The sequence below is a fragment of the Carlito syrichta genome, unplaced genomic scaffold (assembly GCF_000164805.1).
Source record: "Carlito syrichta isolate Samal-C Ts95f unplaced genomic scaffold, Tarsius_syrichta-2.0.1 Scaffold303364, whole genome shotgun sequence".
NCBI classification, from domain to species: Eukaryota; Metazoa; Chordata; class Mammalia; order Primates; family Tarsiidae; genus Carlito; species Carlito syrichta.
The window spans coordinates 170,712-186,048 of NW_007247460.1; the positions used below are offsets into that span (position 1 = coordinate 170,712).

The 15,337-nt window shown below is 42.4% G+C and overlaps 1 protein-coding gene across 2 annotated transcripts in view; it reads left to right on the plus strand.

Moving 5' to 3' along the window:
• Window positions 1-1,854: 1,854 nt before the first annotated feature.
• The window catches only part of ANKS1A (ankyrin repeat and sterile alpha motif domain containing 1A), a 116,753-nt gene continuing 103,270 nt past the window's right edge, over window positions 1,855-15,337 (plus strand). For both annotated transcript variants that reach the window (XM_008058492.1, XM_008058491.2), the window contains exons 1-3: window positions 1,855-1,934; window positions 3,662-3,818; window positions 14,417-14,713. In XM_008058492.1, the coding sequence (XP_008056683.1) occupies window positions 1,855-1,934; window positions 3,662-3,818; window positions 14,417-14,713 (534 nt within the window). The remainder of the gene's footprint in view (window positions 1,935-3,661; window positions 3,819-14,416; window positions 14,714-15,337) is intronic.

The window sequence follows — 15,337 nt, forward strand, 5'->3', positions numbered from 1 at the left end:
TCTCTCTAATATTATAATCTCTTTTTTGTCATGTTGCATAGCAGTAGAGCTGGTATATACGGTAGTTATCATCATAATTTCTCTAGTGATTGCTATTGCTAACATTTTATAGTTATAAATAATGCTGCTTCCAACATCTGAGCATAAAATTCCTGGGCCTATATGGTTTTACTGGTGATTCTTTATAATTTTAGTGCTGTGTCAATGATTCCTGAGTATAGAAATTAGTAGACAGCTGTGCAACTGATCTGTAACCCAAACCTCACACTGATACCCTCCAATAGTACAACAAGCAAAACCTTTAGACAAGGCTCAATTAAGAATATAGATGTGAAAGTCCTAAGTGACATACTCAAGTAGATATTCTCAAGTAGAATTTACCAATGCTGGCCATGTGTGGTGGTTCAGCCTGTAATCCCAGCACTTTGGGAGGCTGAGGCAGAATGATTGCCTGAGTCCAGGGGTTCGAGACTAGCCTGGGCAACTTGGTGAGACCTCGTCTCTACAATAAAATCAGCCAAAAAATTAGCCAAGCGTGGTGGCGTGTATCTGTAGTTTCAACTACTTGGAAGACTGAGGTGGAATGATCAGCCATGAGCATGCCACTACATTCCAGCCTGGGCGACAGAGTAAGACTCTAACTCAAAAAAAAAAAAAAAAGAATTTACCAAGTCCATAATGTATAATGGCAAAATAAAGTTGACTTTTAAAAATGAGAATGACCCGATATTAAGAAAACTATTGAAATAATAGTTTGTTAAATGTGAAAAACTGTGATTATCTCCATAGATTCTGGTAATGCATTTAGATTAATTAACTATATCTAATAACACTTTTTGGGAACAACAACAACAACAAAAATCTCAGGATATGTTCTTTTTTTTTTTTTTGAGTTGGAGTCTCATTCTTTTTTCTTTTTTTTTTGAGTTGGAGTCTCACTCTGTCGCCCAGGCTGGAGTGCAGTGGCTGCTCCCGGCCACCGCAGCCTTGACCTGCTGGGCTCTGGCAATCCTTCCACCTCAGCCTTCCGAGTAGCCGGAATTACAGGCGCGCGCTACCACGACTGGCTAATTTTTTGATTTTATTGTAGAGATGAGGTCCCGCCTGCCCAGGCAAGTCTCGAACCCGCGGGCTTAGGCAATCCACTCACCTCAGCCTGCCAAAGGCGCGGGATTACAGGCTGAGCCACCGAGCCCGGCAGGATATGTTCATTTATATGCTAGAGTGTTTCAGTGAGTTGTTTTTCATTCCTGGGAGTACTCAGAGGTATGAGTCTCAGACTGAGTGAATAATGAAGCTATAGATAAGGAGAAGGATACAGAAGAACAAACTTTTTTTTTGAGTCAGTCTCACTCTATCACCCAGGCTGGAGTGCAGTGGCATGCCCATGGCCACCACAGCCTCGACCTGCTGGACTCAGGCGATCCTTCCACTCAGTCTTCCAGGTAGCTGGAACTATAGGTGTGTGCCAACATGCCTGGCTAATTTTTTGATTTATTGTAGAGGTGAGGTCTCACCAAGTTGCCTAGGCTGGTCTCAAACTCCTAGGTTCAGGAAATCCTCTTGCTTCTGCCTCCCAAAGTGCTGAGATTATAGGCATGAACCACCACACCCAGCTAGCTCTTAAATAATGGCACTCTTGCCTTGACACTTGACTCCTTTGTTCAGCAAACCATTGTGTACCCTCCATGCTATGCATTTCTGTAGTGTATAGTTGCTGTCCTTTATGAGGAGGCCTTTGGGAGTAACCAGTTTGGGTAAACACACAGAAATCTTTTCTAAGTAGCTAGCTGTCTCTGACTGATTTGTGACTTCAATCTGTGAAATCTGCCTCTCTTTTTTTTCCCTGATAGCATGTGGAGAGGGCCAAATGTGAACTGTGTTGACAGCACTGGCTACACACCCCTGCACCATGCTTCTTTGAATGGCCATAAGTAAGTATTGATGTACTGCATTCCTGACCCACCCTGAAGAACCCAGGCCTTCAGGTTGTCTTTTTCACTTCCTATAAAGGTTTGCTAAGCGGTGGCACTTAGGAACAGAGAAAAACAAACCTAAATTCAGTTCATTCAGAATTCCAGAGTTTCTCTTTAGGGTATAATTTAAACATCCTTCCCCACCCCCCAAAATAATCTTTAACCAAAGGTTAAGTTTTACCTTTTCTTCTGCTTGTTCTTCCCTCCTCTGAAATGTTCCAGTGCCACACAATGATCTAAACATGAAGATCAAATGTGGGGCAGCCAGATCATAAAGAGGCTAGAATTTTTTTTGGGTAACTAGACCCTTGATAAACTGAAGATAGATTGAGTGATCATGAGAGACTTGTCTTCTATTAAAGTAATTTATTTACTGTTTTCTTGCCTTCCATTTTCCCTCATAAAATTAGCCCTGTAGACAACAAGAACCATTTTTTAAGGGGAAAAAATACATAAATAAAATGGCCTGTTTAATTCTCTGAAGTATAGAGAGTTCGTTAGGAATTGGGTGGGATTTGTGTGCAAAGTTTTCTGAAGGTGTACTTTGGCGGGAATTTGAGAGAGGAGGCACAGGGTTAAATGACTGGGCACTGCCCTTCAAGTCACTCCACAAAGGGTTAGGGAGCACAGTGAGTGGGCTTTCCAGGATATCAAAAAGTGGATACCAGAGTATAACAGAATAGAGAGTATTAAAGAAAAACAAAGTACTATGGGAGAAAAGCAGTAGAAGTTTAGTTCTTAGGAGGGATTATTAGAATCATTTCGATTTTTTTTTTCTGAGCAAGGAGCAGGGCCCTCACCACCTTACAGTTAGTCTGTATCTCTTGTCCAGTATTTGATCCAGCCTAATCGACTCCAACATGCTGGAAAGAGGCAGTGGTGGTTGCCTTCAGCATTAAACTTTTCTAAAATATACTGAATGTGATCATTCAGTGTCTTCTATAGTCGTCTTAGAAAAGCTAAAAAAGAAATCTGTAGAGTCCCTTTCCCCCTTAAATAGTAGGGTAACCTGAACTAACATGAATCTTGAACTTTAATGACTGTAGCTCGTTAGCCACTTTTATCTCCAGATGCTGTTTTTGTTTACAGTGGGGATTTTTGTTGACCTCATGTGCATGGGGATAATTATATACTTGTATCTGTTTAATTAGTGGTGTCACCAAGAAGAAAGCCAAGTCTCTCTTTCTGGAGCTATCAAGTGATACCATATGTGTCTGACTTATGTTTGCAACAACGTGTATTCTGCTTTGCCTCTCTGCTTTCAGCTCCCACATCAGTAAATGTTCTGAATAATGTGGTGAATAATGATATTTGTCTTGGACGATGACTTTTATTTAGATTCTGTCTCTGAATGCTGTTTAAATATCACAAACAGGGAAACACTGCAAGGTTTAGACAAGGAGTCCAGACATTTTCAAAGTAGTGGAAAGTAGATGGATTATCAAGAAAGCCTAAACAGAGAGGTGAGGAGTCAGAGTAGCCCAGCTCAAGATGGTTCAGCTGTACATCAGCAGCTTTACAAGTAGCTCATGAGTGAAAGGAAAAGCCTGAATGATGAACTCAGGTAGAGAGAGAGAGCGCCAAAGGAGATGATAGCTGTGAGAGGGCTTTGTGCTCTGCAAGTGTAAAGAACTGTTAGCAAGACTTACCAGTTCTGCAGACTCATGATTGATTTTACCTTCTAGGGATGTGGTCGAGGTCCTTCTGAGGAATGATGCGCTGACCAACGTGGCTGACTCTAAAGGCTGCTACCCTCTGCATTTGGCAGCTTGGAAAGGAGATGCCCAGATAGTGCGGTTGCTCATCCATCAGGGGCCTTCGCACACCAGAGTCAATGAACAGGTCAGAAGGAAGGCTGGCTTTCCTCCCCCCATTCAACCACAGCTCCATTTGGCAGCCCCGTCACCATCTCAGCCCCACAGCCCAAATCTCAGGGAGTCAGCTAAGATACCCTAAACGTGACCCTCCTCTTCCCAGTTCCACTCCTCTTAGTGTGTCAGGGAAATCTTATACTGTGAGGATGCATCTTATATGCATTTGACTCATGCAGATTTGGAATAGTACTATAATAAAAATGTATATACAGTCGGCCCTCCATATCTGCAGGGGATTGGTTCCAGGTCCCCTCTCCCATACCAAAATCTGAGGGTGCTCAAGTCCCTTATATACATTGGCATAGTTCAGTTGGCCCTCTGTTTCTGCAGGTTCCACATAAGCAGATTCAGCCAGCTAGGGATGGAAACCTGCAGATACAGAGGACCAACTGTGCCCAGTTTAAGTGCAAAATTTGAAATAATGTAAATTCTTCAAAATTTCATAGTCACTTTCAAACTGGTGGGCTTAATCATAAAGTGTGCTGCTGCCATTGACATGGCAGTGCAGCTTTCCCAGTATATGTCAGTACTGTGTAAACCGTGCTGCTGCTTACATCCATCAGAACTTGCAGGAGTAGAAGTGCTCATGCTGGTGCTGCAAATGAACTCCCAAATCACAAACATGTGAATGAGGTCAAAGGTGACTCCGTGGAATGAAGATCATTTCCTTGATGTCCTCAGATGCTAACTGAAGGGTGTGCTTGCTTTAAAAGTAGAGATGATTCTTAGAAAATAAAAAAGGCAGCATCTGGGCAAAAACAGCCTTATAATGGCCATGGATTCGGGACTCTGAGAATACACCTCCTCTTCCTCACATTCCTTTGGGAAAATTATATTTGGATTATGCAAGTTTTAGACGAGCCTCTTATAAGTATAAATTCTTGTCGTTTGGGCTGGAGGTTGTGTGCCAGTGTGAGAGGAGATAGGCTTTCCCTACATGGCAAGCTGGGCTCCTTTTCCTCTCTGCTCCAAACTGAAGCTGATACTTTTCTCAGTTGCTGGAGTGAGGGAGATGCTCATCTTTCTCGATAAGCTTAGGACTGTTTTCCTCATGACTTTATTGAGAGGAAATTGTTAAAATATCTGCAAGATTAAATTAAGGTTTTTCCTTAGAAAGTAGGAAATCATCTTGGCAAGTTCATCTATCAGCAAGACCCATGCAGTTCTCAGTGAGCTGTTAAGAGCATGACTTTGATTCTGAGAAGGGCAGCTTCTTTCTGAGACTTGGGAACATTAAGGTCGTGCTCCCAAATCTTTCAACTGGGTGATTGTGTGTGAATAGCTGTAAATCAGCTTCCCTTTCCCCTTCTGGGCTGTATTTTCTGGGTAGGTGAGGAACACACATTTAAGATAATCTGTTTGTTTGATAACAAAATGAGTGAAAATTGTCTCGTTAGAATCTAAATGCAGTTTTACTCCTCCTGGCCAGAGTGGTAATTTCTCTTCTCTGGAGGAAATATATAATGAAGTTTGCTTGCAACTAATATTTTTTAATGTTGAAAAAACTGGTCACCCATTAAAATCCTCCTTATTTAAAAAATTTTCAGCAACCATTTCTAATCCTTTCTTTGCTCACGTTTGCCTTGGAACACAGCTGCTTGTATTTTTGAGCCACTTGAGCTTAACCTGTTCACAGCCGCCTCCTGCCTGGAGTATCCGTTGATAGGTGGGACACCAGCCCAGTGTTCTGATTATCTGTCAGGCTGGTGGGTGGGATGGGGCTGGGCAAGATGTCTGCAGTAGCTTGACAAACTTAATGGATCCATGTAGTGTTACAAGTACTACATTGATTTACTTAAAAAGCATTAATGTGGTCCCAGTTGGATGCTTGGATGCAGGGGGGACATGAGTGAGGAGTCCTGAAGCTTGTCTTTCCAATTAACTACCCTTTGAGGCATCCAGAGGGCAGATCCAAGTTGCTCCAGTGTTGGGTCCTTCAGGGCTGTGTGTTGCTTTGATATATTTTATCCATTTTATCATCACATTTTCTTTTCCTCTCCTTTTTGTAGAATGCTCTTGAGATCAAAGAACTCAAAAAGTACGGCCCCTTTGACCCTTATATCAATGCCAAGGTGTGTACTTTGCTGCTAGGATTTCTCTGCATCGTTTCCGCAAGCTGTGCCTCCTCTTTGGTCCTCTCTGGCTTCCACTCTTGTCTACTCAGGCTCCTCCTCCTCCTCATCCTGACTGCTGTCTGCTTTAGCCCATCTGCTTTTGGCTTGTCTGGGAATGGGAAAATGCAGCTGCAGTGGGTTTGGGCTTTCTTTTTAAAACCCGTACTAATTTGGGAAAAGTTGGGTGCTTTTTCTGGAACATATGAAACGGCAGGAATGGGGAAATTAAAAAGACCATATTATATGCTTAATTTACTATTGTGATTTCTAAAGTCATTTACATCCTTTCAAATGCAGTTGAAATATGTCAAACACATTAGCTTACTTTTTAACAAGCATGGAAAAAATGACTAAATTTTACTTCCTGGAATTATCAAAACAATTTTTCAGTCTGCTTTCTATATGTCCTTTGCTATGGAATCTGATTTTCTCTTAGGTTTCAGTATCTAATGGCAGACCTGTGAGGGAAAGGACATAGGTGACTCCATTTTATTCTCTTAAAAGCTGTTGCCTGCCTCTCCCTGTCTCATTTTTGGGAGTTTATATGTCTCTGCTTGGTACTTTAAAGCCCGGGTCTGGTCTCCAGCCATTAGATTCTCTATCTGCTTGATCACTCTTGACTCATAAAGGGCTCTGAAATAGGACTGGAGGGTACTTGCTTCCAGTCTCCCTCCCTGGCAGAGGGGGCAGGTAGTGATTTGATGGACCTGATGGTGAATGTCAGCCCTGCTGCCCCTCAGGGCCTTACCCCATGATGTGAGAGCTTGTCAAGTGGGTGGTGGTGGCAGCCTCTCTTCTCAGTGCTCTCATTTACTGTTTTGGGATTGGAAGTTGTATTCAGATGAAGTTTGTTTTTTGGCAACAATCTGAAGTTTGCTTGAGACACTGCCCTATTCAGTTAGCTACCTTTTACTTGCTCTGAATATAGACAGCTACCCCAGGGAAGGGAAACACAAGGTACTTCTTTATGTTTTCAAGCACAAGGAGGGGTATTTCATGCTTTTGTTTAAGAAATACTGAGCATAGCCGGGCTCAGTGGCTCAGCCTGCAATCCCATGCCTTGGGAGGCTGAGGTGAGTGGATTGCCTGAGCCTACGGGTTCAATACCCGCCTGGGCAACTTGGTGAGACCTCATCTCTACAATAAATCAAAAAAATTAGCCGGGCGTGGTAGTGCGCGCCTGTAATTCCAGCTATTTGGAAGGCTGAGACGGAAGGCTCGCCGGAGCCCAGCAGGTCGAGGCTGCGGTGGCCAGGAGTGGCCACTGCACTCCAGTCTGGGCGACAGAGACTCCGACTCAAAAAAAAAAAGAAAGAAATACTGAGCAACTTGGCGAGACCTCATCTCTACAACAAATCAAAAATTAGCCGGGCGTGGTAGCGCGCGCCTGTAGTTCCAGCTACTTGGAAGGCTGAGGCGGAAGGATCGCCGGAGCCCAGCAGGTCGAGGCTGTGGCGGGAGCGGCCGGGAGCGGCCACTGCACTCCAGTCTGGGCGACAGAGTGAGATTCCAACTCAAAGAAATACTGATTTAGCAAACAAAGGGCTCTGTGGGTTGGACCTAGGAAAGCCCCATGTGAGATTTTCTTCAGCTGTTGGGCCTTAATGGTGGAAAAGAGGCCTGACCTTAGGTAGTGGAGCACGTCAGTTCTATTTTGGCTTACTTTTTAAATTCTGTTTTGGAATCTTCAGAATAAAAAGATAGTCTTAGCTTAGTTGTCTTTTTTTGAAGTAGAATGATAGAGAGGAAAACACGTAGGCTTTTACTTCAGACCAGAGTTTGAGTTTTGGGCTGACACTTGCTGGTCTTATTGACTTGAGCAAGTTACCTAATTTATCTGAGCCTCAGTCTCCTCTTCTGTAAAAATAGAGTACTTACTAGCATCTACTTTGCTGGATTGTTTTAGAGTTTAAAAAAGATAATGCACCAAAAGTAGAAATATCTGGTAACTAGTAATGTTTGGGATTCTAATTTTTAAAGGTATATATATAATATATTTCTGAAAAGGCATTTTGGAATCTATTCTTGTTATTAGTATACCGTACTTACTGAATCATTGTTCAGTTAATCTATTCAGTGTTTTCTATTTTGTGGGAAGGAACCTTGAAGTGTTTGTTTTCCCGAACTCAGTGGTTAGTTTAGTTGGCTTATAAAGCTTAGATTAAAGGGCAGACCTTTGGTTCTTGAAAGTACATCTTACTATCCTTTAATTTGGCACAAATTTTTTTTAATAATAGTCTAAATGTAATAATACATACTTCTGTCTTTGGAAATACCACCCTTTGCCTTTTCCCGTCTACCCTGAAAGGCCAAGTGATGCAAACTAGATGAAGAGATAAAACTGTTTGGGCTGTGCTGAGAATGCAAACCCTTCTCTTTCTTTTCTTTTCTTTTTTTTATTATAAAGATGTGGGGTACAATTCAGGGTTAGGTATACAAATGTTGATTATGCAGGGTACCTTGCTGATGAGGTGTGCCCCTCCCTCCCCTGGCAGTTTCCCTTAACTGCCAGTCCCACCCCACAAACCCTTCTTGAGCTGATCCAAATCTAAGCTCCCCGGGTTTTATCCTGACTTGCATCTAGGAATTGTTTTGCTCAAGTGCTTTTACATGCTAAGTAAAAGGCACCTGTAAAAATTAAGAAGTCTCAGAATCCTTTTTTGGGAGCAAAGGTGGTCTTCTTAAGCTTCGATGTTCTTCTTCAACATTTGGAACTTTCCTTTTTCAACAAGTCAGCATAAGTCAGCTACATGTAAATTATCCTTGGCTAAGGTAGAACTATGGAAATTGTTCATTTAAACTTTGAATATCATAAAATGAACAACAATCAAATTAGCATGGGGGGAATCTATTTTTTTTGTACACTTAAAAAGAACACAGTCTTAGAGCTGGAAGAGACTTGGAGTTTTATCTAGACCAGTTGTCTCCAGATGTGATCAGTTTATCTGGTTGCATCAGAATCAGCTGGCAAACTTTTAAAAATCCTTTGGCCAGGTGTGGTGGCTCATACCTGTAATTCCAGCACTTTGGGAGGCCAAGGTGGGAGGATTGCTTGAGCCCAGGACTTCGAAACCATCTTGGACAACATAATGAGACCTTGTCTCTACAAAAAATTTAGTCGGGCATGGTGGCATGCTCATGTAGTCCTAGCCACTTGAGAAGCTGAGGAGGGAGGATTGCTTGAACCCAGGAGTTTGAGGCTGCGGTGAGCTGTGATCGTGCCACTGCCCTCCATTCTAGGTGACAGAGTGAGACTAAAAAACAAACAAAAAAACCCTTTATTTTGAAAAAAATTGCCACCTTAAAGTTCTTATTATTCCAATTGTTAACATTTTACTTCTCCCTCTCTTTCTCTCTCTTTCTCTCTCTCTCTCTCTCTCTCTCTCTCTCTCTCTGTGTGTGTGTGTGTGTGTGTGTGTGTGTGTGTGTGTGTGTGTGTAAATGTTGTAGCTGATGGTGAAATATTTGAGATTAAGTCGTGGGAATTATGACCCTTTCAACATAAATACTTCAACTTAGTTCTTCAACCTAAATCTCCTAAGAATAAGGACATCACTTAAAAATCACAATACAAGGATCAAATTTAGAGAATTCAATATTGATACTGTTACCTGATATATAATTCATGATCAAATTTTGCTAATTGTATTAATAATGTCCTTTAGGGAAGGTTTCAAATTCTGGTCCAGGATCCAATCCTGGATCATACATAATATGGAACAGTTCCTTGGCCTTCTTAGTCTTTTATGACATTGAATTTTTTTTTTTTGAGTTGGAGTCTTACTTTGTTACCCAGGCTGGAGTGCAGTGGCACTCTCATGGCCACCCCAGTGTTGACCGGCGATCCTTTTATCTCAGCCTTCCAAGTAGCCAGAACTATAGGCGCATGCTATCATGCCCGGCTAATTTTTTCTATTTATTGTAGGTCTCGCCAAGTTGCTTGGGCTGGTCTCGAACAGGCGGGGTCAGGTGATCCACTCATCTTGGCCTCCCAAAGTGCTGGGATTACAGGCTAAGCCACCGAGCCCGGCCAACATTGACATTTTTTAAAAGAGCATAGGCCGTTTGTTTTGTAGACTCTCTCGGACTAGCTTTGTCTGATATTTTCTTATGATTAGATTCAGGTTATAGATTTTTCAGCAGGAATGCCACAGAAGTGATATTATGTACTTTTTAATGCATCACATCACAAGGTTCGTGATGTTGATTTGTCTTATCCTTTTTTTAAATTAAAAAAAATATTTTTCTTAGATTTACCTCACTTGTCAGGTTTGTCTTATTGATGTTGATTGATTGCTTATGCTGTTGCCTACAAAACTGGGGTTGGACCTACTACTGGTTATTTTTATTTATTTATTTTTTAGTACTCATGTAATTCCAAAATGAGACTGGGTTGAGAACTACTAGTGTAAACCAGCTTTCCACCCACAGCAGATATCTTTTTCCCTCCATCACCTAAAAGGTGGGCCATTGATCCCTTATTTATTTGTTTATTTTTCCTAATAACAAACAGAATTCATTACTACTTGGCAGCCTAGTTTTGAATTCCATTGATACTGGGTTTCATAGATTTGGTTGATATCTGTCTTCCTAAACCTTCTGTCTTTTGGTCAGGGTTCTGTTTTCCAGAGCATTAAAGAGTAAGTCTAACCCTTCTTCTTCATGATGGGCTTGTTCCCATGTTTTTTCTATCATCTCAATCTCATTAGACCCAGTTTTTCCTTTCTTTCCAAGTATGATATGTTTCTAGAACCTATACCTTTGTTGCTGCAGAGAGCTATAGGCCAGGCCCCCAACTTAAGCATCTGTCCACAATGGATATGTGTGCAGTTGGGCTGTAATCTAAGCACTGGGAGGTAGGTGGTGGTCCTGAAATAGTTCCAGGAGGAGAAAGGCCATGGAAGTGTTTCTGTAGGGTTTTCTGCTTCTTGTAGTTTATGCATATATATGATGGATTTATACATTGAATGAATCTTCAGATGTAAGAGATAGGGGGTAGGGATTCCCTTTTTCTTAGAAGTACTGACCATAGCAAGAAAAAATGAAAGTGGGCCTCAGGATGGATAGGAAAGGAGAGTTTTTGCAAAGATTTTGGGGAAAATTGGGGTGTTTCATCTCACTCCCCTTCCTCAGTCCAGCCTCATAATAGTATGATTCTGGGAACTGTTGAGGTATGTGAGCACCTGTAGTGTGATCTGCAAGGTGTAAAACGGAAAGATTCCAGATGGCTAGGAGTCTGTGCTTCTCTTTAGAATCCCTGCATTTCTTATGGGTCCATGAATCAACACTTAATAACAGTTTCCTGGGCCTTACTTTCTGAGGCACATCTGGGGTTGGCCTCCTACTAGTTATTTTTAGGTTCCCATGTAATTCCAAAAGGAAGCAGAGTTGAGAATCACTGATAGTTCCTGTTCTGATAGTTGACAGCCTCAAAGAGGAAACGGTAATAAGAGGTCATTGTGATGGCCTGTGTTCAGTGTTAGAGAGATGTGGTTACCACAGATGTAAACTTGAACATTATAGTTACCAGACTGTGTCTGGCAAGACTGAAATCTAAGTAAAATGCTCTAAGTTATGAGCATAACTTTCTGCAGAGACGTGGTTAGACCATTTTTAACATGAAGCAGGAAATTTTCCAGTAGTGATCAAGACCTTGCCTGGAAGGACAGCTTTGTGACAGTTGCCTTCATTCCAGTAAAAAAGAAATTGAAGCCAGGCTCAGTGGCTCAGCCTGTAATCCTGCACCTTTGGGAGGCTGAGGTGAGTGGATTGCCTGAGCTAGCGGGTTCAGGACCCACCTGGATAACTTGGCGAGACCTCATCTCTATAATCAATCAAAAATTAGCCAGGCGTGGTAGTGAGCACCTGTAGTTTCAGCTGCTTGGAAGGCTGAGGCGGAATGATCGCCGGAGCCCAGCAGGTCGAGGCTGCAGTGGCCGGGAGCGGCCACTGCACTCCAGCCTGGGTGACAGAGTGAGACTCCAACTCAAAAAAAAAAGAGAAATTGAAAAGACTTCTTCCTCTTCCCTCTCCTCCTCCCTCTTCTCCTCCCCCTCCTCTCGCTCCGCCTCCCTCGCCTCTTTCGCCTCCTTTCTCTCCTTCTCCTTTTTCTTCTTCTTCTTAACTTTTTTTTTTTTTTTTTTTCTGGGTGGTTTAGAGTCTTACAGGTTTTTTTATCCTAATGGCATCCTTTTTGTAAAATAAAAGACAAATTATTCTAGTTGTTGGGATGCAACTTTGATATAAAAGAGACAATAGCATTTGCTTCAGTGTAAACAGAAGTTTTTCTGGACTGGAGATTTAATAAGATGTTGACTTTCTTGACCCTTGCTGTTATGCTGATCTTGAGATGTAAATCCAGATAATCCTATTCAGTAATTCTGTCCCAGAATTACTCTATAGAAAGAGCCTATGAGTTTTTGTTGACGTAGTTGTCCTTTCTTCAAGAGGTAGTGAGGTAACAGCTCAGGGAACTCATGACATAGCTTAATTGGAAATGGGCATTCCAAACAGGTGTCCTGAATGGTTTGTTTGGCAGGGAACCTCAAGGATTTGTATCTGCCCAGGGTTTCCTCTTCCTTCAGACTTGTAGGTTGATGTGGCACGTGTCCTCTCGGGACCAGGTGTGTCATGGGAGGCTGCTGCTGACTGGCTGTGCTCTCTAGCTGGCAAGGGCTGTCTGTACTTTCTCAGCAGCTGCTCTCCTCGAGCTGTGTTTGAGCTCGGTGCAACTTCTCTGCATCCTCTGATCCTCTGTTTATCTGTGTGCATTTATCTTTGCATGTGGCTCCTGCTACCAACTTTTCTATCCTTGTTTTGTTTTAAAAATGTTCTTTGCTGTCATTTTGACCTTTTGGGGGCTTGCTCCCAGGAGCTCTGGATCTTTCTAGTAAACGTGGTATAGCTGGAAAAAATGATACAAATGCCAGATCAAAAGCAGATGGAATTGCATGCATGTTTGGGTAACTCCTGATCTGTTACTTTTAATGTTTTTAACAGAATTAAAGCAACTGTAGAAACATTTAATTTTTACCTTTTGACTACTGAAAGGTGCACAATATTGACTTGATGAACAAACCCCCTCTTAAACTTCATTTCCAAAAGTAGCAGAAGCCTCCTGGATAAATTTAGGAATCTCAAAATCTTGTGAGAGAGTTATTTTCATTGTGCTTCTCAAAAAGGGGACTTCATGAAAATTACTTCATTTCTGCTCTAATCATACATTGTCAATAGTAGTAAAAGAAAGAGCATAATTGGAATAACTAACATTTTGCTTCTGATGGTTGATAAAGCACAAAATTCTCCCATTTGATCCTAGATTCTGTCTTTAGTTTGAAGCACAAATGACATTAGAGGACTATGGGTTGTGAGCTTGAATTGATGGTAGTGTTACATTTAAATATATTTTGCACCTCTCATATATGACATTCCAGCATCTGGTGGCATCTTTCTTATATAGGAAACACTTTCCTGCACTGTCTACCATTTTAATGAAGTAAATACTGCATGCATTGGTTGGTGCAGGCTCCTGGAGCAGGTGCAGTACAGCACCAGGTTCCCAATTTCCTCTTGACTGAGCCCGAATGCCTCCTTCCCCTGGAAATGGCTGTTGGCTGATACCTTGAGAATGATTTTCAGTGCTCTGCTCTGTTACTTTCATTGTTGGCTGGTTGATTTGCATGCAAGAAGCTACACAGACAGCAAACTTTTTTTTTTTAAAAAACTTACGTGTAAGGATAAATCAGAATCAGAAACAAGGGGTTGAGTTAAGTACAAATTGCTGTAAAACCAGTTGAAGTTTAAAATGAAACAGTGAGCTGGGCTCGGTGGCCTGTAATCCCGTGCTTTGGGAGGCTGAGGTGAGTGAATTGCCTGAGCCCGTGGGTTTGAGACCCGCCTGGGCAACTTTGCGAGACCTCATCTCTACAATAAATCTAAAATTAGCCGGGCGTGGTAGTGCACGCCTGTAGTTCCAGCTACTTGGAAGGCTGAGGAGGAAGGATCACCGGAGCCCAGCAGGTCGAGGCTGCGATGGCCGGGAGCGGCCACTGCACTCCAGTCTGGGCGACAGAGTGAGACTCCAACTCAAAAAAAAAAAAGAAACAATGGCAGTGATATTATTGGCATTTATCTGTGCCAAGGCTTCTACCAAATGCCTGCCACATTCCCTGGTTCGCTCCCTTTATAGTGTGGAGACCCTTCCTTCATGGCACGTGGATACTGCCAGTGCTGAAGAGATGACCCCCTCTTGCAGTCACTGTGGGAAGATGTGGCTGATTAGAGCAGTCAGAATTGATTGCGGGCAATGTGCCTAGATTCTGACTTTTATTAATCCCTAATTATTGGCTGCTATTTTCCTCATTTAAATTTCAGTGGTTTTACATGTGATTATCCCAATTCGATGCCAGTCTGCCAGACACTTTTCTGATTGATCTGTTTGTTCACCCTTTAGAACAATGACAACGAGACAGCCCTGCATTGTGCAGCACAGTATGGCCACACGGAGGTGGTGAAGGTACTCTTAGAGGAGCTGACCGACCCCACCATGCGTAACAACAAATTTGAGACCCCTCTGGACCTGGCAGCGCTGTATGGGCGCCTGGAGGTGGTGAAGATGCTGCTCAATGCGCACCCCAACCTCTTGAGCTGCAACACTAAGAAGCACACCCCTCTGCATCTGGCAGCAAGGAACGGTCATAAAGCCGTGGTCCAGGTCCTCCTTGATGCTGGCATGGACAGCAACTACCAGGTAGCAGGGCGGGCAGATGATCTTCCTGGGCCAAAGGGACTTAGTCATCTGGGAAAAGGCACACGGACCATGCTGCTGGGCTGTGTTCTCTATTTAGCACGTTTCACATCACATTTCAGATGCTTTCATTTGTTGACTTGTTTTAATGCAAAACTTTAGAAACAAATGAACTCAAGTGAGTTTATTCTTTTTTTGTTTCTTTTCAGGGGGCAATCTATAGTCATTCAACCCTGAAAAGATGTGCTTATGGACTATCCCTCCATATTAGAAAAGTTTCATTATCTTCCTATACATGTGTTTCCACTGGCCTCCAAAGTCTCATGAATTTGGTACTGCCGACAGGAGACTTCGCTTTCCCTTCACTGTTAACCTTCCCCACTCACATGAATGATTCCTTAGATTTTTCTGCTGAGCAAACTGCATTTGAAGTGAAGGTGTTTTTCTTCCCTTGTACCTTTCTTCCTGTTGCTCCATCCAACCAGAAAGGTAGTTTTGAGAAGTCTCACCAATAGGTGACTCCAAGAGCAACTGTTCAGCACATGTGGCCTACTGGTGGCACAGAAGTGGCCTTGATGTATTTGCTATGATTGTGGTTTTGAAATCCAAACAAGAAAAGTTGGAAAG